We start from the raw sequence: 24,213 nt of genomic DNA on the forward strand, positions 1-24,213 counted from the left end.
GAAGTCTTCTATCTTCATCCATCCAGCGCGGAGCGGGTCCATCTTCAAGACATCCGACGCGGATCATCCTCTTCAAACGAAGTCCAACTGAAGAATGAAGGTTCCTTTAAATGACGTCATCCAAGATGGCGTCCCTTGAATTCTGATTGGCTGATAGAATTCTATCAGTTAATCGAAATTAAGGTAGAAAAAAAATCTATTGGCTGATGCAATCAGCCAATAGAATTGAAGTTCAATCCTATTGGCTGATTGGATCTGCCAATAGGATTTTTAAGGGCTATTTGTAATTTAGTATAGGGTAGGGCTTTTTATTATTTTGGGGGGCTTTTTTATTTTATTAGGGGGATTAGATTAGGTGTAATTAGTTTAAAAAACTTATTATTTTATTATTTTCTGTAATTTAGTGGGGGGTTTTTCGTACTTTAGATAATTTTATTTAATTGTATTTAATTGTAGTTAGTTTAGGTAATTAATTTAATTATAGTGTAGTGTTAGGTGTAATTGTAACATAGGTTAGGTTTTATTTTACAGGTATATTTGTCTTTATTTTAACTAGGTAGCTATTAAATAGTTAATCACTATTTAATAACTATTGTACCTAGTTAAAATAAATACAAAGTTGCCTGTAAAATAAAAATAAATCCTAAGCTAGCTACAATGTAACTATTAGTTATATTGTAGCTAGCTTAGGGTTTATTTTACAGGTAAGTATTTAGTTTTAAATAGGAATAATTTAGTTAATGATAGTTATTTTATTTAGATTTATTTAAATTATATTTAAGTTGAGGGGGGCGGAGCCTACTTCTGCAATGGTGGGATGCAGTTTGGAGGAGCTCCAGGGCTCAACTTGGAATTTTTAGTTAATATCTTGATTTATCTATCCCCTACAAGGTATAACTTGCATCTCAGCAACTGGACTATCTATGCAGGGGTTGAGGGGATCCCGAGAGTGTAGAGTCATAATGTTAGCCTAATTTGAATCTAGCTGAACAACCACGCGGTAGTCTGCTATCCCAATATGGATGCCTTCTTACGAGCTTGACCTGTTAACTCTTAAACCTCAGAGCTTTGCTTGGGTGAATAGAAGATCGCTCATCAAGAACAACTTTAAAATCCACTGAATAACGGAGATAAGGTGCACTAAGAGTCACCACTTGCGTTGCCGACAGAGGTAACAACTTCCCCTATAAATATGGACCTAACAACATATATTTTTGCCGAACTCATCTCCTTACTTGAACAGTACCAGAAAGATTTCGACAACACCCTAAGAGTTGCACTTGCCGACCCTCCCAGAGTCGACCTCCCTTGGGACTCACTAGCAGAGCGTACGAGCACTGAGGATTGGTGTCCGTCACGAGCACTGTCTAGTGCAGCTACCACAGTGCAGCATATTACCTCTCGTAAGTGTCGGGAATTAGTAGGACATAGTAGGACATAAAAGTGAGGCCTACGGCGATGTCCTGATTAACAAAGCATGTACCCTGTACCAGATGGGAACTCATGGGGGATGTTTCCTGAGTGTCAGTTTTCCGCAACTCAACACAGCACCTTTATGGCCTTTACCATGCAGGCTGAGTACTTCCCCAGCATTACATAAGACACACAATTGATCACAGACAAATTGGTACAAACCTTGGGGGGCAAAGGCTGAAAAGATGGATCTCATGCGGGTGCTTGGCCCATTGAGAACAGGCATAGGATAGGAAGTGAAGCTTGATTTGGGCTGAGTATTCTGTTGTAAGAATTTATGCCTGGAAAGGAGCTTCATAATTTTTGCAATATTAGCCCTTCGTGATAAGTACTTTTGTGAACTTTATATTCTAGATCTATGCTAACTGCATTAATGGTGACTCTTAACCGCTATCTCTGAAGGTATAACGCTGGTTTTCCCTCAATGGTTTTTCAAGGACTTACTGGAGCCCTCATTGTGATAGTGATCTAACAGTCAATAGTTTTTTTTTGTTATTTATTTATTTAAAGGCTTTGTTAGCAATGGACATTATATCTGTTATTATTACTACTCATGTTGTGTTCAGTTACAATACTGTTCTTTTTGTAACTAGTAACTATTAGCAGACATATCCTAATATGGATTGAATTCATAGAGCCAGCATTTATTTGAAACACACTACTCATGTTCTTCCTGACCCACCAGATGGCAGTTCATACACATAAAGACTCTCAGTCTTGATTAAGTAAGCTGTAGGTGTGCATTTCAAATCTATCTACCTTCAACTATGTGGGATATGTGATTGGGGCAATCGCCTAGCATCTGGGTCAGTTTTTTTTTCTTTTTCTTTCCCCTAGTTGCTGCCCTACAAGTATATAGCCCATATAACTTTATTAAGTAAGTTAGTACAGACATCTAGAATTCAGGACAGCTATGAGCTTGAGAGTTTGTTTAGAGCTTTCGTATATTTAGATAGGCTTGCAAAGGCCACTTCAAACTTAATAAGTATCAACAATATCTCAGAACATGACCAACATTCTTGAAATATATTGAATTTTAGTATACTGTGGACGCCATTATTCACTGCACCCAGTCTTTGTTGACTGCTCTATTGGTTTAAATGTTTTTAAAATATGAAGCCCGGTGTAACTGTAAATATGGCATTAACGATCATATGTAATTTATAGATTGTGGTTGTGGCAGTCATTATTTATTGAAATTTCTTGTTAGCTGTACCCATGTGCTCTAATCTGGGGCTTTATATATGTTAGTTTATTGTGCAATGTTTATATATGGTGTGATTAGTGGAACAGTAGATTTTTTTCTTTTGCCTCTACCAGATAATTAATCTAATCGTTGTACTGGCATACAAAGATGGACTCATTCATGAGTCTGTTATGTCCTTTTGTTTCATTTATAAGTTTGAAAGCTTGGGATTGATATAGCCATTGTATACTTTCGCACATATAGTCACATGGTGTTATAGCTATGTGTTAAAGCAGCCAAATACCTTATCTTTAGACTGTTTCCCATTCCTGTTGACACTTATACCCATTATAGTAACCTACATAGGCTATATTCATAGAGCCCAATCTAACATTTAATATCCACAATGCCACACTTATTAACACGACAGGGCAGTTATTATTCTACTTTGGTACAATTAGTCAAACTCAGAGCCCAGCCTTAAAACCAGGACAATTCTATAGCTCTTGTCTACTGGTCCTGTGTGACGGCACTACCGGCGGCCGAGGTGGTGTTCCATACATGACATACTCAATTGCATTTTAGTATAAGCGGTTGGCCTTAAAGGTTACTACACAATGGCTATGCTGTGCCTCATATATATTCATTTATATATTCAGTTAAATATGTGCCTCCTATAATAGGGTGATTAAATAAGCGGTTTCTCTAACCTATACCATACCCAAACTTTTTATAAGTATGCCCTGCTACATAACTGAATATAATGTTTATTCTCCTTTCCTAGTCTAGCAGGATAGCTTGATTGTATCACATTTACCTTTTATATTATAAACAGTTTTTTACAGAAGACTTTGAATCTATCGCAACATACTTATATCTTCTCCGATATTATCTTTGCTCAGACAAAGAACTCCTCTATAGTATTTAAAACATTGCAGGGTCCATGAGTGACCTTCCCTGCTATTGGAGGAAATTTCATTTAATTTACTATAAAAAGAGGTTCTACCTTTATACTGTACTTTTATATTTTTGCTATTCCATGGTCTTTTTAATGTTAAGTATTGTTATTGTCTCCGTGTGAGAATATTTGGCAAACTGTCATTCCTACTTTGATGTACATGAATACATTATTGTACCTGTTAAACACCTCAATAATAAAAAATATAATAAAAAAATAAAAATAAATTATATTTAAGTTAGGGGGGTGTTAGGGTTAGACTTAGATTTAGGGGTTAATAACTTTAATATAGTGGCAGCGACGTTGGGGGCGGCAGATTAGGGATTAATAAATGTAGTTAGGTTGCGGCGACATTGGGGGTGGCAGATTAGGGGTTAATAAATATAATGTAGGTGTCAGCGACATTGGGGGCAGCAGATTAGGGGTTCATAAGTATAATGTAGGTGGCGGCGGTGTCCGGAGCGGCAGATTAGGGATTAATAATATAATGCAGGTGTCGGCAAAGTCAGGGGCAGCAGATTAGGGGTTAATACGTGTAAAATTAGGGGTGTTTAGACTAGGGGTTCATGTTAGGGTGTTAGGTGTAGACATAACTTTTATTTACCCATAGGAATCAATGGAGCTGCGTTAGGAGCTTTACGCTGCTTTTTTGCAGGTGTTAGGTTTTTTTTCAGCTGGCTCTCCCCCATTGATTCCTATGGGGAAATCGTGCACAAGCACGTTTTGCCAGCTTACCGCTACCGTAAGCAGCGCTAGTATTGAGGTGAGATGTGGAGCTAAATTTTGCTCTTCGCTCACTGTTTTTGCGGCTAACGCAGGGTTTCTAAAAACCCGTAATACCAGCGTTGTAGGTGAGCGGTGAGGGAAAACTGCTCGTTAGCACCGCACAGCCTTACCGACAAAACTCATAATCTAGGCGTTATTTTTTTGTAATTTTGTAATTTTTTAGTGTAGAATTAAATTATTTGAGTAGGGTTAGGTGTTTAAATATATAATATAGTTATTTTAATTTGTAATTTTATGTAATTTTAGTATAAAAGTTAGGTTAGATTAATTATTAATTTAATATAGTTTAATGTAATTTTATTATAATAGTTAGATTAGGTTAATTAGTAGTTTAATATAGTTTAATTTAAATCTAAAGGTAAGTTTAAATTTATTATAAGATAGGGATGAGTTAATATTTAATGTGCAGTTAGCGGGTTGTTAGGTTTAGGGATTAATATGTTAATTTAGTTTATGGCGATGTGGGGGGCTGGAGGTTTAGGGGTTAATACATTTATTTAGTTGTGGTGGGCTTCGGGAGCGGTGGGATAGGGGTTAATACTTTTATGTAGTAGGTGGTGGTGGTGTCGGGCGTCAGAATAGGGGTTAATAAGTATAATGTAGGTGGCGGCGGTGTAGAGGGGGCAGATTAGGGGTTAATAAGTATAATGTTGGGGCAGCAGATTAGGGGTGTTTAGACTCTGGGTACATGTTAGGTGTAAACTTAACTTTTATTCTCCCATAGGAATCAATGGGATATCGGGCAGCAGCGAACATGAGCTTTCGCTGCTTTCAGACACCCATTGATTCCTATTGCATCTGCCGCATCCAGGGCGGCGGATTGAAAACCAGGTACACTGGGCCGGAATAGTGCAGAGCGTACCTGGTAGACATTTGTTAACTAGCAAAAGTAGTCAGATAGTGCCGAATTTGCATTCGGAACATCTGTAGTGACGTAAGCATCGATCTGTGTCGGACTGAGACCGGCGGATCGTATGTTACGTCACAAAATTCTACTTTTGCCGGTCTGTAGGCTTTGATAACTAAGGAGAATCAAGCTCGCCACAATTACGCTGCGGAATTCCAGCGTATTTGCGGTTGACGGCGGATAAGTAGATGCCTTGGAGTAGACTGTCCCATTAATAATAAAAATTACATTTTTCCTATGTGGAGAACATAGGAATGTAAAATATGTGTACCACGCTTTGTGTTTCGAGCTTTAGGTCTAACGGATTAGCGCACATGAAGAATGAGTTATCTTAAAGTGCATTTTTGAAATATTAAATATGATATATTGATTTTTTTAATAATAATTAAAGTTAATTTAAAATATACATATATATTAATATATTAATTAAAATTATTAATATCTTTCAGTATTTTATATTTAATAAAAATATAACGCACCTTAAATCATGTTAAATTAGCACACATGAAGAATTGTGCCCTATTCTTTGCTGTCTACATTTTACTCCTTTATCATTGTTTAATCATCTCCTTTTAATGTCCTGTTGTTTTATTCTGTAAAAATTAACTTCTATCATGTTCCAAACTTTTTGATTTAAAGTTATAACCTGTTTTTGATATATTACATATATATTTCCTGCTTTCAGTTTCAGTCACTTGTATAATATATTCAATTATTCATATAACCCCAGGGTTGCTAAAGAGTTACATCACATGTTTGTGACAGCCATTTAGGCTCTTCTTTGTGGGACGTCAGACAGGAGGAGTCAGTACTGCTCAGGGAGTCTTCAGGTGGAAAGGATCCATGAGTGGTGTGAAGTACACCGGCTTCCTTAATATTCAGTTACTTTAGTTAGGCCCAACCCCAGAGCAAGATGCTGGTGTTTGCTAGCCTCTGTGGCAGAATTAACTGATAGATTAGGCTAAGGGGCCCCAACGTGAAGAGTTGGTGTTTTCCAGCTTCTGGGAGTGCAAATTGTGTAGGCATCAACTGCTACAATGTGTGAAAGTTTTACATATACTTGCGCTGTTTATTTAACTCATAGGGGCCGATTTATCATTTGTCTAGCAGACATGATCCGCTGTAGCGATCATTTCCACCAGACATCGATAAATGCCGACAGCATACGCTGTCGCATTTATCATTGCACAAGCAGTTCTGGTAAACTGCTTGTGCATTGCCGCCCCCTGCATACTCGCGGCCAATCAGCCACTAGCAGGAGGTGTCAATCAACCCGATCGTAATGTCCGCAGCCTCAGACTGGGCGGACAAATTAAGGAGCAGCAGTCTTAAGACTGCTGCTTCTTAACTACTGTTTCCGGCGAGCTTGAAGACTCGCACGTAAACAGGGGTATTTGACCCCATTTGGGCCATGATAGTATCTTATTTGCATTCATTACTACTGTATATTTCTCTATTTGTAATAAAGTCATAAGATATGGTACTGTCTCTTTACACAGTGTCTGACTTATTATTACACAAATGTGTGTGGGATATTCATTGGTCTCAATGTTGTGGTTTCCCTGAGAAGTATTGCCAAAAGTAAGTTCAGTATTTCCCAGTCACACTGCCCAAGCAGAGGCTCAGGTCTGTCCTTTGAAGCTACAGAGCATGTGGTGACCGTCCATTCTTTACTATCTTCTCTGTAGATGGCAAGCAAAGGGGTTACATTTATAGTATATAATATATATGATATGACAGTAAAACATTATCTAACCATATACATATTAAAAATGGAATTAAAAAAGATACTCTAATATGTAAATAAAGAAAAGAATCCCATAGTGAAGCAATATATCAATGAGAGTGTAAATTAAATGCTCTTCCCTGGAAGATGACTTCACATAAGGCAAAGGAAAAGAACATCTAAAGTATATTACAGTGTTACTTCTTTGTTGAAAGTAAACCTCAAAGTGCTTCTCTGCTAGAAAGTAATGTTCTACAGAAAGGATAAATAAACTTTAGGCTTCATAATGGAATACCTAAAATGTAAATTCTATTCAAAATGAAATGCATGTTTTTCTTGGAGTGGGGGAGTTATGGGTGTTCCGAGGACAGAGCCAGGTGAGCAGAGGGTGTGGTTAGGCAGTTGTGGCCGGCCTTATTGGACAGGGGCAAGGAGTAGCAGTTTTTACCTTCTTAACCTCTTCCTTAGCCCAGAGTGGGTGCAGATAGAACCGCCACTGCCTCAGATTTTTTTTTTACTGCCCCTAGAGAGGCTAGAGTGCATTATGCAGGTCTCAGAATAAACTCCTTCAATATTCTACAGATTAGTTGCTTCATCAGTTTAGGAGCTAATTCAAAACTGGACACAACAAAGGAGATAAGATGAATTTATTAAAGGGGCTTTTGAAGAAGTATATACCTTGACAGCAAAACAATATTTTGTTTGCAAAATGTGCTTTGACACACATTTAAACAGACGTATTAGTATATAAATGACACTACTTTTGCACTACTCACTGTGTAACCCCACTAGACTAGAGGTGATGTGCAGCTGTCACTGGCTCCCAAGGTTACAAGGCCAACACAAAAATGCAAGCGCTTATGCAACATTAACATCGCTGGAGTGTAATCCTTAATGCTTGCATTGTTATGCTCATAATCCATGGTAAATATTTATTGTGCGTACTTCAGCATTCATGTTGGATAATGCAAATGCATAAGTTTCCTCAGATAACAGATTTCTATGAGAGACTGTACTAAAATGTTAGATAACACTTGAAAACAAAGATGATTGAGCACAAAAAAATCTTCACCAGTAGCAGTTATACATTCAGTTTACTGCTGCACACTTCCAATATAAATTTTACATATAAGACTTAAAACATAAATACATATACACATAAATACATACATACATCCTTGACCGCTTCCCACTCCTGCCCCTTGTCATGAACCTTATCTCGTTAGCCCTTCCACAAACCTTTTCTTTCTTTATTAACCATTTAATTCATATATATCTATGCCTTAAAGGGACAATCTACACCAAAATTGTTATTGTTTAAAAAGATAGATAACGAGTTTACTGCCCATTCTCCAACATTCTTATATTAATATACTTTATAACCTTTAAGCTTCTAAATTTCTGCCTGTTTCTAAGCCACTACAGACAGCCTCTTATAACATGCATTTGTATTAGCCTTTCACAACAAGACACTTCATGCTTGCCATATAGATAACATTGCGCTCTCTCCCGTGGAGTTGTGCAGGACACAGCACTATTGGCTAAAATGCAAGTCAATAAATAATAAATAAATAGCCCTGAAATAAGGGGGCAGTCTGTAGAGGCTTAGCTACAAGGTAATCACAGAGGTAAAAAGTATATTAATATAACCATGTTGGCTGTGCAAAATTAGGGAATGGGTAATAATGGGATTATCTTTTTAAACAATAACAACTTTGGAGTAGACTGTCCCTTTAATACATCTCCAATCATTTATTTCTATAGCATTTTAGCGTATTTTTGAAAGCACTATAGCAATACCAGATTTATTAAAATCGGATAGTGTGCAAGAGCAAAAGTTAACCATCATCTGATAACTTATAATATGAGCGCAGTAAGTGTGCAGCAACTGCTTTCTATTGAAAATATAGGGTACACAATATCAGTATCGTTTGCATTAAAAATGCTTTGGTTACACGAATCAACCAACAACATATACCGGAACAAGTGTTATTGTTTGTACAAGGCAGATTGTAAAACAACATATACCGGAACAAGTGTTATTGTTTGTACAAGGCAGATTGTAAAACAACATATACCGTAACAAGCGTTATTGTTTGTACAAGGCAGATTGTAAAACAACATATACCGTAACAAGCGTTATTGTTTGTACAAGGCAGATTGTAAAACAACATATACCGGAACAAGTGTTATTGTTTGTACAAGGCAGATTATAAAACAACCATACCATAACAAGCGTTATTGTTTGTACAAGGCAGATTGTAAAACAACATATACCGGGACAAGCGTTATTGTTTGTACAAGGCAGATTGTAAAACAACATATACCGGAACAAGCGTTATTGTTTGTACAAGGCAGATTGTAAAACAACATATACCGTAACAAAATATATTCAGGGATATTTGTGATACTAATATTAATACCACAAGTCCCCTATAGGAGGCGCTAGGAAGAAATGATGAAAACAGTGTGCCACTGAAATAATAATAAAATCAGTGTGCCACTAATTGCACCATATATATAAAAAATAAAAAAATATTAAAATAAAATTATAAGTTTAAAAAATGTTAAAAAAGAAAAAGAAAATTGTTGATAAAAAATTAATAAAAATGTATATATACAGACGTAACAAGTGGTCAGTCTAGTAATAGAAAAGTTCAAATGAAGTCCAACAAAATCCAGAAATAGATAAGGCAGCTCTCGGTCTTCACCCAAACGATGGTGTATCTTCAAGGAATGGTTAACTGCAAGGAAAACAGAAACAGAGGCGCCTCTGTTTCTGTTTTCCTTGCAGTTAACCATTCCTTGAATATACCGTAACAAGCGTTATTGTTTGTACAAGGCAGATTGTAAAACAACATATACCGTAACAAGCGTTATTGTTTGTACAAGGCAGATTGTAAAACAACATATACCGTAACAAGCGTTATTGTTTGTACAAGGCAGATTGTAAAACAACATATACCGTAACAAGCGTTATTGTTTGTACAAGGCAGATTGTAAAACAACATATACCGGAACAAGCGTTATTGTTTGTACAAGGCAGATTGTAAAACAACATATACCGGAACAAGCGTTATTGTTTGTACAAGGCAGATTGTAAAACAACATATACCGGGACAAGCGTTATTGTTTGTACAAGGCAGATTGTAAAACAACATATACCGGAACAAGCGTTAATGTTTGTACAAGGCAGATTGTAAAACAACATATACCGGAACAAGCGTTATTGTTTGTACAAGGCAGATTGTAAAACAACATATACCGGAACAAGCGTTATTGTTTGTACAAGGCAGATTGTAAAACAACATATACCGGAACAAGCGTTATTGTTTGTACAAGGCAGATTGTAAAACAACATATACCGGAACAAGCGTTATTGTTTGTACAAGGCAGATTGTAAAACAACATATACCGGAACAAGCGTTATTGTTTGTACAAGGCAGATTGTAAAACAAAATATACCGGAACAAGTGTTATTGTTTGTACAAGGCAGATTGTAAAACAACATATACCGGAACAAGCGTTATTGTTTGTACAAGGCAGATTGTAAAACAACATATACCGGAACAAGCGTTATTGTTTGTACAAGGCAGATTGTAAAACAACATATACCGTAACAAGCGTTATTGTTTGTACAAGGCAGATTGTAAAACAACATATACCGGAACAAGCGTTATTGTTTGTACAAGGCAGATTGTAAAACAACATATACCGGAACAAGCGTTATTGTTTGTACAAGGCAGATTGTAAAACAACATATACCGGAACAAGCGTTATTGTTTGTACAAGGCAGATTGTAAAACAACATATACCGGAACAAGCGTTATTGTTTGTACAAGGCAGATTGTAAAACAACATATACCGGAACAAGCGTTATTGTTTGTACAAGGCAGATTGTAAAACAACATATACCGGAACAAGCGTTATTGTTTGTACAAGGCAGATTGTAAAACAACATATACCGGAACAAGCGTTATTGTTTGTACAAGGCAGATTGTAAAACAACATATACCGGAACAAGCGTTATTGTTTGTACAAGGCAGATTGTAAAACAACATATACCGGAACAAGCGTTATTGTTTGTACAAGGCAGATTGTAAAACAACATATACCGGAACAAGCGTTATTGTTTGTACAAGGCAGATTGTAAAACAACATATACCGGAACAAGCGTTATTGTTTGTACAAGGCAGATTGTAAAACAACATATACCGGAACAAGCGTTATTGTTTGTACAAGGCAGATTGTAAAACAACATATACCGGAACAAGCGTTATTGTTTGTACAAGGCAGATTGTAAAACAACATATACCGGAACAAGCGTTATTGTTTGTACAAGGCAGATTGTAAAACAACATATACCGGAACAAGCGTTATTGTTTGTACAAGGCAGATTGTAAAACAACATATACCGGAACAAGCGTTATTGTTTGTACAAGGCAGATTGTAAAACAACATATACCGGAACAAGCGTTATTGTTTGTACAAGGCAGATTGTAAAACAACATATACCGTAACAAGCGTTATTGTTTGTACAAGGCAGATTGTAAAACAACATATACCGGAACAAGCGTTATTGTTTGTACAAGGCAGATTGTAAAACAACATATACCGGAACAATCCTTATTGTTTGTACAAGGCAGATTGTAAAACAACATATACCGGAACAAGTGTTATTGTTTGTACAAGGCAGATTGTAAAACAACATATACCGGAACAAGCGTTATTGTTTGTACAAGGCAGATTGTAAAACAACATATACCGGAACAAGTGTTATTGTTTGTACAAGGCAGATTGTAAAACAACATATACCGGAACAAGCGTTATTGATTGTACAAGGCAGATTGTAAAACAACATATACCGGAACAAGCGTTATTGTTTGTACAAGGCAGATTGTAAAACAACATATACCGGAACAAGCGTTATTGTTTGTACAAGGCAGATTGTAAAACAACATATACCGGAACAAGCGTTATTGTTTGTACAAGGCAGATTGTAAAACAACATATACCGGAACAAGTGTTATTGTTTGTACAAGGCAGATTGTAAAACAACATATACCGGAACAAGTGTTATTGTTTGTACAAGGCAGATTGTAAAACAACATATACCGGAACAAGCGTTATTGTTTGTACAAGGCAGATTGTAAAACAACATATACCGGAACAAGTGTTATTGTTTGTACAAGGCAGATTGTAAAACAACATATACCGGAACAAGCGTTATTGTTTGTACAAGGCAGATTGTAAAACAACATATACCGGAACAAGCGTTATTGTTTGTACAAGGCAGATTGTAAAACAACATATACCGGAACAAGCGTTATTGTTTGTACAAGGCAGATTGTAAAACAACATATACCGGAACAAGCGTTATTGTTTGTACAAGGCAGATTGTAAAACAACATATACCGTAACAAGCGTTATTGTTTGTACAAGGCAGATTGTAAAACAAAATGCTGCATGTTAGAATTATGGTTAAAGGGACATGAAAGCCAAAATGTTTCTTTTGTGATTCTGATTAAACATACAATTTTAAACAAGTTTCCAATTTACTTATATTACTAACTTTGCTTTTTTTCTCTTGGTATCCTTTGTTGAAGAAGTAGCAATGCACTACTGGGAGCTAGCTGAAAACATCAAGTCAACCAGTGACACAATGCATATTTGCGCAGCCACCAATTGGCAGCTAGCTCCCAGTACTGCATTGCTGCTTCTAAATCTACCTATGTATGATTTGTTTAAAATGTCATGCTCTAAATGAATCACAAACATTTCATTTTGATTTTACTGCCCCTTTAGCTTGCAATCTTGCCAAAAGTGTTCCACAGATATTTTGCAATGGCTTGCTTGATCATTTACACATGTGTGTGCATACATATATATATATATAAAACAAGAGTATTGCATTGAGCAATGATACTTTTTTTTGGACTACCTATATATTTATAAGAAGACAAGTTTTTGGTTTTATATATGTATAACATAATTTATGCTTTCCTGATAAATTTATTTCTCTTGTAGTGTATCCAGTCCACGGATCATCCATTACTTGTGGGATATTCTCCTTCCCAACAGGAAGTTGCAAGAGGATCACCCACAGCAGAGCTGCTATATAGCTCCTCCCCTCACTGTCATATCCAGTCATTCAACCGAAACAAGACGAGAAAGGAGAAACCATAGGGTGCAGTGGTGACTGTAGTTTAATTAAAATTTAGACCTGCCTTAAAAGGACAGGGCGGGCCGTGGACTGGATACACTACAAGAGAAATAAATTTATCAGGTAAGCATAAATTATGTTTTCTCTTGTTAAGTGTATCCAGTCCACGGATCATCCATTACTTGTGGGATACCAATACCAAAGCTAAAGTACACGGATGATGGGAGGGACAAGGCAGGAACTTAAAAAGAAGGAACCACTGCCTGTAGAACCTTTCTCCCAAAAACAGCCTCCGAAGAAGCAAAAGTGTCAAATTTGTAAAATTTTGAAAAGGTGTGAAGCGAAGACCAAGTCGCAGCCTTGCAAATCTGTTCAACAGAGGCCTCATTTTTAAAGGCCCAGGTGTAGGCCACAGCTCTAGTAGAATGAGCTATAATCCTTTCAGGGGGCTGCTGTCCAGCAGTCTCATAGGCTAAGCGTATTATGCTCCGAAGCCAAAAGGAGAGAGAGGTTGCCGAAGCTTTTTGACCTCTCCTCTGTCCAGAGTAAACGACAAACAGGGCAGATGTTTGACGAAAATCTTTAGTAGCCTGTAAGTAAAACTTAGTAAGTAAAAACAAGGCACGGACTACGTCCAGATTATGCAAAAGACGTTCCTTCTTTGAAGAAGGATTAGGACACAATGATGGAACAACAATCTCTTGATTGATATTCCTGTTAGAAACCACCTTAGGTAAAAACCCAGGTTTGGTACGCAGAACTACCTTGTCTGAATGAAAAATCAGATAAGGAGAATCACAATGTAAGGCAGATAACTCAGAGACTCTTCGAGCCGAGGAAATAGCCATCAAAAACAGAACTTTCCAAGATAAAAGTTTAATATCAATGGAATGAAGGGGTTCAAACGGAACTCCCTGAAGAACTTTAAGAACCAAGTTTAAGCTCCACGGGGGAGCAACAGTTTTAAACACAGGCTTAATCCTAACCAAAGCCTGACAAAATGCCTGGACGTCTGGAACTTCTGCCAGACGCTTGTGCAAAAGAATAGACAGAGCAGAGATCTGTCCTTTTAAAGAACTAGCTGATAAGCCTTTGTCCAAACCCTCTTGGAGAAAGGACAATATCCTAGGAATCCTAACCTTACTCCATGAGTAACTCTTGGATTCACACCAATAAAGATATTTACGCCATATCTTATGGTAGATTTTCCTGGTTACAGGCTTCCGTGCCTGTATTAAGGTATCAATGACTGACTCGGAGAAGCCACGCCTTGATAGAATCAAGCGTTCAATCTCCATGCAGTCAGTCTCAGATAAATTAGATTTGGATGATTGAAAGGACCTTGTATTAGAAGGTCCTGCCTCAGAGGCAGAGTCCATGGTGGAAGAGATGACATGTCCACTAGGTCTGCATACCAGGTCCTGCGTGGCCACGCAGGCGCTATCAGAATCACCGATGCTCTCTCCTGTTTGATTTTGGCAATCAGTCGAGGGAGCAGAGGAAACGGTGGAAACACATAGGCCAGGTTGAAGAACCAAGGAGCTGCTAGAGCATCTATCAGTGTTGCTCCCGGGTCCCTGGACCTGGATCCGTAACAAGGAAGCTTGGCGTTCTGGCGAGACGCCATGAGATCCAGTTCTGGTTTGCCCCAACGATGGACCAGATGAGCAAACACCTCCGGATGGAGTTCCCACTCCCCCGGATGAAAAGTCTGACGACTTAGAAAATCCACCTCTCAGTTCTCTACGCCTGGGATGTGGATCGCTGACAGGTGGAAAGAGTGAGACTCTGCCCAGCGAATTATCTTTGAGACTTCTAACATCGCTAGGGAACTCCTGGTTCCTCCTTGATGGTTGATGTAAGCCACAGTCGTGATGTTGTCCGACTGAAATCTGATGAACCTCAGTGTTGCTAACTGAGGCCAAGCTAGAAGAGCATTGAATATTGCTCTTAACTCCAGAATATTTATTGGGAGGAGTTTCTCCTCCTGAGTCCACGATCCCTGAGCCTTCAGGGAGTTCCAGACTGCGCCCCAACCTAGAAGGCTGGCATCTGTTGTTACAATCATCCAATCTTACCTGCGAAAGGTCATACCCTTGGACAGATGGACCCGAGAAAGCCACCAGAGAAGAGAATCTCTGGACTCTTGATCCAGATTTAGTAGAGGGGACAAATCTGAGTAATCCCCATTCCACTGACTTAGCATGCATAATTGCAGCGGTCTGAGATGCAGGCGCGCAAATGGCACTATGTCCATTGCCGCTACCATTAAGCCGATTACTTCCATGCACTGAGCCACTGACGGGCATGGAATGGAATGAAGGACACGGCAAGCATTTAGAAGTTTTGATAACCTGGACTCCGTCAGGTAAATTTTCATCTCTACAGAATCTATAAGAGTCCCTAGGAAGGAGACTCTTGTGAGTGGTGATAGAGAACTCTTTTCCACGTTCACTTTCCACCCATGCGACCTCAGAAATGCCAGAACTATCTCTGTATGAGACTTGGCAATTTGAAAGCTTGACGCCTGTATCAGGATGTCGTCTAGATACGGAGCCACCGCTATGCCTCGTGGTCTTAGAACCGCCAGAAGTGAGCCCAGAACCTTTGTAAAAATTCTCGGGGCAGTGGCCAACCCAAAGGGAAGAGCTACAAATTGGTAATGCCTGTCTAGAAAGGCAAACCTTAGGAACCGATGATGATCTTTGTGAATCGGTATGTGAAGGTAGGCATCCTTTAAGTCCACTGTGGTCATGTACTGACCCTCTTGGATCATGGGTAGGATGGTCCGAATAGTTTCCATTTTGAATGATGGAACTCTGAGGAATTTGTTTAAGATCTTTAGATCCAAGATTGGTCTGAAGGTTCCCTCTTCCTTGGGAACCACAAACAGATTTGAATAAAATCCCTGTCCTTGTTCCGTCCGCAGAACTGGATGGATCACTCCCATTACTAGGAGGTCTTGCACACAGCTTAGGAATGCCTCTTTCTTTATCTGGTTTGCTGATAACCTTGAAAGATGAAATCTCCCTTGTGGAGGAGAAGCTTTGAAGTCCAGAAGATATCCCTGAGATATGATCTCCAACGCCCAGGGATCCTGAACATCTCTTGCCCACGCCTGGGCGAAGAGAGAAAGTCTGCCCCCCACTAGATCCGTTTCCGGATAGGGGGCCATTCCTTCATGCTGTCTTGGGGGCAGCAGCAGGCTTTCTGGCCTGCTTGCCCTTGTTCCAGGACTGGTTAGGTTTCCAGGCCTGTCTGGAATGAGCAACAGTTCCCTCTTGTTTTGAAGCGGAGGAAGTTGATGCTGCACCTGCCTTGAAATTTCGAAAGGCACGAAAAATAGACTGTTTGGTCTTTGATTTGGCCCTGTCCTGAGGAAGGGTATGACCCTTGCCTCCAGTAATGTCAGCAATAATTTCCTTCAAGCCAGGCCCGAATAGGGCCTGCCCCTTGAAAGGAATGTTGAGTAATTTAGACTTTGAAGTCACGTCAGCTGACCAGGATTTAAGCCATAGCGCCCTACGCGCCTGGATGGCGAATGCAGAATTCTTAGCCGTTAATTTAGTCAAATGAACAATGGCATCAGAAACTAATGAGTTAGATAGCTTAAGCATTCTAAGCTTGTCAATAATTTCATTCAATGGAGCTGTCTGGATGGCCTCTTCCAGGGCCTCAAACCAGAATGCCGCCGCAGCCATGACAGGCGCAATGCATGCAAGGGGCTGCAAAATAAAACCTTGTTGAATAAACATTTTCTTAAGGTAACCCTCCAATTTTTTATCCATTGGATCTGAAAAAGCACAACTGTCCTCAACCGGGATAGTGGTACGCTTTGCTAAAGTAGAAACTGCTCCCTCCACCTTAGGGACCGTCTGCCATAAGTCCCGTGTAGTGGCGTCTATTGGAAACATTTTTCTAAATATAGGAGGTGTGGAAAAAGGCACACCGGGTCTATCCCACTCCTTGCTAATAATTTCTGTAAGCATTTTAGGTATAGGAAAAACGTCAGTACACACCGGCACCGCATAGTATCTATCCAGCCTACACAATTTCTCTGGAATGGCAACTGTGTTACAGTCATTCAGAGCAGCTAATACATCCCCAAGCAATACACGGAGGTTCTCAAGCTTAAATTTAAAATTAGAAATCTCTGAATCAGGTTTCCCCGAGTCAAAGATGTCACCCACAGACTGAAGCTCTCCGTCCTCATGTTCTGCATACTGTGACGCAGTATCAGACATGGCTCTAACAGCATTTGCGCGCTCTGTATCTCTCCTAACCCCAGAGCTATCGCGCTTGCCTCTTAATTCAGGCAATCTAGATAATACCTCTGACAGGGTATTATTCATGATTGCAGCCATGTCCTGCAAGGTAATCGCTATGGGCGTCCCTGATGTAATTGGCGCCATATTAGCGTGCGTCCCCTGAGAAGGAGGCGAAGGGTCTGACACGTGGGGAGAGTTAGTCGGCATAACTTCCCCCTCGACAGAACCCTCTGGTGATAATTCTTGTATAGATAAAGACTGATCTTTACTGTTTAAGGTGAAATCAATACATTTAGTACACATTCTCCTATGGGGCTCCACCATGGCTTTCAAACATAATGAACAAGTAGGTTCCTCTGTGTCAGACATGTTTAAACAGACTAGCAATGAGACTAGCAAGCTTGGAAAACACTTTAAAACAAGTTTACAAGCAATATAAAAAACGTTACTGCGCCTTTAAGAAACACAAATTTTCCCAAATTTTGAAATAACAGTGAAAAAATGCAGTTACACTAACAAAATTTTTACAGTGTATGTAATAAGTTAGCAGAGCATTGCACCCACTTGCAAATGGATGATTAACCCCTTAATACCAAAAACGGAATAACAAATGACAAAAACGTTTTTTAAACAGTCACAACAACTGCCACAGCTCTACTGTGGCTTTTTACCTCCCTCAATACGACTTTTGAAGCCTTTTGAGCCCTTCAGAGAAGTCCTGGATCATGCAGGAAGAAGCTGGGAGTCTGTGTCTGTAATTTTTGCTGCGCAAAAAAGCGCTAAAATAGGCCCCTCCCACTCATATTACAACAGTGGGAAGCCTCAGGGAACTGTTTCTAGGCAAAATTCAAGCCAGCCATGTGGAAAAAACTAGGCCCCAATAAGTTTTATCACCAAACATATGTAAAAAACGATTAAACATGCCAGCAAACGTTTTAAAATACACTTTTATAAGAGTATGTATCTCTATTAATAAGCCTGATACCAGTCGCTATCACTGCATTTAAGGCTTTACTTACATTATCAGCAGCATTTTCTAGCAAATTCCATCCCTAGAAAAATATTTTAACTGCACATACCTTATTGCAGGAAAACCTGCACGCTATTCCCCCTCTGAAGTTACCTCACTCCTCAGAATATGTGAGAACAGCAAAGGATCTTATTTACTTCTGCTAAGATCATAGAAAACGCAGGCAGATTTTTCTTCTAAATACTGCCTGAGATAAACAGTACACTCCGGTACCGTTTAAAAATAACAAACTTTTGATTGAAGAAATAAACTAAGTATAAAACACCACAGTCCTCTTACGACCTCCATCTTAGTTGAGAGTTGCAAGAGAATGACTGGATATGACAGTGAGGGGAGGAGCTATATAGCAGCTCTGCTGTGGGTGATCCTCTTGCAACTTCCTGTTGGGAAGGAGAATATCCCACAAGTAATTAATGATCCGTGGACTGGATACACTTAACAAGAGAAATATATGTATATATATATGTATGTATATATATATGTATGTGTATATATATAAAACACAGTAGGGGACTGCACTCTCAGACTGGACTGGGTACACATCCCATGACCCTGGGGACAGCACAGCTTCCTGTGAGTGCCAGTGAGCACCCAGGGCTGAGCATGTTGCAGGGTCATGGGATGTTTACCCAGTACAATCTGAGAGTGCAGTCCCCTTCCGTGTTTTGTATAAGTCCAGGGTGATTACATAAGCCTGTGCACCCATCACTTGTTCCCAGTTTGTTGGATTGAGAGCTTGCATTGTGTGGCTGTTTTAGGGTCCCAGGTTTTGGAAGGGACCTTGACGTGGTGCCTGGGCTTGTCCCATTTGGCCAGATGCAGTAACTAAGCCTTCCATTTTTGCTTTTAATCTTAGCTAAGAGCTTGTGAGTACTGGACTTTCTCTATGTGTTAGATATACTGTATATCTATTATATATATATATATATATATATATATATATATATATATATATATATATATATATATATAAAAACAAGAGTATTGCATTGAGCAATGATACTTTTTAAATATATATTAATTTTAAATGTTATTTCCCTTTGTTTATTTTTTATCTTTGAAGCATTTATTTAAAATATTAACTTTCAAAAGAATATAAATAGGTGATTATCAACCAAGGTCTTGGGACCTGGTAGTCAAAGCGTTTAAGCTGAGAACTTCAGTAATAATTAGGGTGCCCTTTAGAAATATGTTTTCTCTATGGTGACAATCTAAATGTCCCAACAGTAATATGTAACTAGAGTATAGGGTTAGCGTTAGTAATACGGCTAAGGATAGGGGTTAGGCTTTAAATGCTCCACTATCTCTGTTGGAAAAAAAATATGATCATTGCAATTACATTATATCTATTATGAAAAGAGCAATTATGATAGATAGATAGATAGATAGATAGATAGATAGATAGATAGATAGATAGATAGAGAGAGAGAGAGAGAGAGAGAGACACAGATAGATGATAAATGATATATATAGAGAGAGATAGATTATATACACAGACAGAATATGAACTCCTTTACCCTTACATTTTTAGAGCCACCAGCTTGTAAATATTACTAACACATATTGCTTTCAATTCTATAAAAAAAAAGGATAGTTTAAAAAGACAGATCCAAACACATACAAAATCCAGATGCTGTTTCTTTAAATAGAAAAATGTTCTTAGTGGAAAACAAAACTTCTCTGTCAAAGGGGGCTCTGTGTGTATATTTTCATTCAGGAAAGAGATTTTATATATAGTGCAGAATAAGCTGCTAAGAACAGTGCCTGCAGTTACAGCAATGTGTGAACACGCCTCTCCAGAGCACTGCCCTTTCACCGTCATTATAAAAGAATTGCTCTGAGCAAGAACTATTACAGCTCTCCTGCAGAGATTATCTACAAGCACAGTGCAGGATATCTCCTCTGGCACTTAGCTTCTGATTCATTTCTAAGTCTTACCTGGGTCACACAATGGTTCTGTATCACAAACAGTTTGCCAATGCTGGCCAGACATCAGGACTACAGATATGGAGGATTGAGAAGATGGACCTGGTGCCAGTTCCTAGTGAATTGTTTGGAAACTTCTATGTGGGAGATGCCTACATAGCACTTCACACCATTGCGAAGAACAACAGCAAATTTTATGATCTGCACTTCTGGCTTGGTAAGTCATTTTAATTATTCATTTTTCATGTCATAATAAACATAATTGTCAGTGACCATTGACTTTTCTTAGTTTCAACTTCAAGTTCTTTTCATGAGCACAAAATGCACATAAACCCAGTTACAACTAGCACGTGAAGCATGAAGGTGTGGTGATGTGATTATTAAAAATCCCTGTCAGAACTGGTAAAGCAGCTTTCATATTAGTGTAAAAGACAACAATCATGTCGGCTAATGTATGTTTATGTTTGCTGGATCTCAGACATTTTAACAGGCTCAGCTGGTTAGGAAATAATAGGACGTTGGAAAGCCAGTGGTTTGAAAGGTTTACTAACTTCCCCTTTTTGTTTAATACATTGCACACTTGTCCAAAGGGAAAAATAATCTATCTATCTATCTATCAATCATCTATTTGTCTATCATTTAATTATCTATCTATATATCTATCTATCATCTGTCAATCATTTCTTTATTTGTCATCTATCTATTTATCTATCTCCCCCTCTCTCTCTCTCTCTCTCTCTCTCTCTCTCTCTCTCTCTCTCTATTTATCTATCTATCTATCATCTGTCAATCTATAATCTGTCTATAATTTCTTTATCTATCATCTATCTATCTGCCCCTCTCTATCTATCTATCTATCTATCTATCTATCTATCTATCCCCCCCTCTCTCTCTATCTATCTATCTATCATCTATCTATCTATACATTTCTACAGAATTTCATTATTATGTATAGATACTTTTACTTGCATGTGTGTCCACTTTAATTCTTTGGGTAAAGCCTGCCAAGTTAAAATATTATGAGGTAGTGTTGGTTTAATCAGGAAATGTGCCATGCTAGCAAACATGAGGAATGAATTTGATACAATAAGACATTTAAGTTTTGCTGGGACTGTACTAAAATTCAGCTGCAAAATATTAATTGTGCTTGCAGATCAGCTGAGTTTTATTTAGAAAACAAATCTTAAAGAAAAGAGAATACTGGAAATATTGCTGACACACTGTAATCTGCATTCATATGTGTAACATCTATGCAGTTATAGAGACTACAGATCATTACATATTTCATTCTAAGATATCAAACTAGCCTTTCATTTTAATGTAAATGTTTTTGTCTTTTCTAGGCTACGTTGCATTTTGCTCACCATTGATAGTGCAAGGAACATACACATACATTTGTGTAAATAGCCTGTACTGAGTAGGATATACTGCATAAAACATGGCTTGTAAAAGGGATATTGAATGCAAGAGTATTGCATTGTGTGCGTTTATGGATCACTTTTCTTTTTATTTATACATACATAAAATGGGATTGTCTGTGTCTGCAATGCGACAGTGAGAGGGGTTTGTCCATATCAGCCAGTGACACATTTTTGGAGCTACAGTACACACAATCAGCTATATTACGAGTTTGGTGTTATGAGTAAAAAAGCAGCGTTATGCTTCATAACGATGCTTTTTTCCTAACGCCGCTATTACAAGTCTTGTCAGAATAGGTGAACCGCACAGCTTTTTGGCAGTCGCGCAACGTTAGTACTGCACTTTTTAAAAAGTCCTTATTCAATGGGACTTCCATAGCGCCGGAATTAAGAATTTTGCGGTGAGGCCAAAAAGTGAGCGGTACACCCTAAAATGACAAGATCCGTACCGCCATCTAAAGTTAGTAGTTATGAGTATTATGCTACAAAGCTGTACCATAAAACTCATAACTAAACTGTCACAAAGTACACTAACACCCATAAAACTAACTGTTAACCCCTAAACCGAGGCCCTCTCGCATCGCAAACACTATAATAAAATTATTAACCCCTAATGTGCCGCTCCGGACATCGCCGCCACTTAAAAAATGTATTAAACCCTATTCCGCCGCTCCCCGACATTGTCGCCACTATAATAAACCTATTAACCCCTAAACCACTGCCCTCCCTCATCAAAAACACTATTTAAAGATTAACCCCTAATCTGCCGTCCGCCCACACCGCTGCTATAATAAACCTATTAACCACTAAACCGCAAGCCCCCCACAACAAAATATAATAAATTAAACTATTAACCCCTAAACCTCTGGCCTCCCACTTCACTACATAAATATATTATTCCCTAATCCTAACCCTAACGTAATCCTAACCTAACGTAACCCTAAGCATAAGCCTAGCTCTAACACCCCCTAACTTAAATATAATTAAAATAAATCGAAAATAAAACTTACAATTATTACTTAAATAATTCCTATTTAAAACTAAATGCAAACTTACCTGTGAAATAAATCCTAAGCTAGCTACAATATTACTAATAGTTATATTGTAGCTATCTTAGGTTTTATTTTTATTTCACAGGAAAGTTTGTATTTATTTTAACTAGGTAGACTAGTTAGTAAATAGTTATTAACTATTTACTTGCTACCTAGCTAAAATAAATACAAAGTTACCTTTAAAATAAAAAATAACCTGCCTTACACTAAAACCTAAAATAACAATAAAATAAAATAAATTAAATTAATAAAATACAATTATCTAAATTACAAAAAAATAAACACTAAATTACACAAAATAAAAAACAAAATTATCAAAAATAAAAACGAATTACACTTAATCTAATAGCCCTATCAAAGTAAAAAAGCCCCCCAAAATAAAAAAAAACCTAGCCTACGCTAAACTGCCAATAACCCTTAAAAGGGCCTTTTGCGGGGCATTGTCCCAAAGAAATCAGCTCTTTTACCTGTAAAAATAAATACAAACAACCCCCCAACAGTAAAACCCACCACCCACACAACCAAACCCCCCAAATAAAATTATATCTAAATAAACCTAAGCTAACCATTGCCCTGAAAAGGACATTTGAATGGGCATTGCCTTTAAAAGGGCATTTAGCTCTTTTTTACGGTGCCCAAACCCTAATAAAAAATAAAACCCACCCAATAAACCCTAAAAAAACCTTACACTAACCCCCAAAGATCCACTTACAGTTTTCGAAGACCGGACATCCATCCTCCTCCAGGCAGCAGAAGTCTTCATCCAAGCAGGCAGAAGTCCTCAATTTCCCCATAGGAATCACTGGGGCTGCGTTACGGAGCTTTACGCTGCTTTATTGCAGGTGTTAGACTTTTTCTCAGCCGGCTCTCCCCATTGATGTCTATAGGAAAATCGTGCACAAGCACGTACAACCAGCTCACCGCTGACTTTAGCAGCGCTGGTATTGGAGTGTGGTATAGAGCACAATTTTGCTCTACGCTCACTTCTTGCCTTTTAACGCCGGGTTTCAGAAAACCTTTAATACCAGCGCTGTAGGGAAGTGAGCGGTGACAATAACGTGCAAGTTAGTACCACACAGCTCATAACGCAAAACTCGTAATCTAGCCGTTTATTTTTTCTTCCATATTATTGTTAACTCATAGGGGTATATTTAACAATGTGCGAGCAGACATGATACAAAGTAGTGTATCATGTCCGCTGCACATCGCTGCCCATACGCTGTCATTATTTATCATTGCATTAGCAGTTCTTGTGAACTGCTGATGCAATGCCGCACCTTGCAGATTCACGGCCAATCGGCTGCTAGCAGGGGGTGTCAA

At 38.3% G+C, this 24,213-nt stretch overlaps 1 protein-coding gene across 1 annotated transcript in view; it reads left to right on the forward strand.

Moving 5' to 3' along the window:
* The first annotated feature begins 20,318 nt into the window (after positions 1-20,318).
* The window catches only part of SCIN (scinderin), a 295,360-nt gene continuing 291,465 nt past the window's right edge, over positions 20,319-24,213 (forward strand). Inside the window, exon 1 of the mRNA XM_053714105.1 lies at positions 20,319-20,640. Within this exon, the coding sequence (XP_053570080.1) occupies positions 20,448-20,640 (193 nt within the window). The 5' untranslated portion in view covers positions 20,319-20,447. The remainder of the gene's footprint in view (positions 20,641-24,213) is intronic.

Source organism: Bombina bombina, chromosome 5 (assembly GCF_027579735.1).
Source record: "Bombina bombina isolate aBomBom1 chromosome 5, aBomBom1.pri, whole genome shotgun sequence".
Taxonomy (NCBI): Eukaryota; Metazoa; Chordata; class Amphibia; order Anura; family Bombinatoridae; genus Bombina; species Bombina bombina.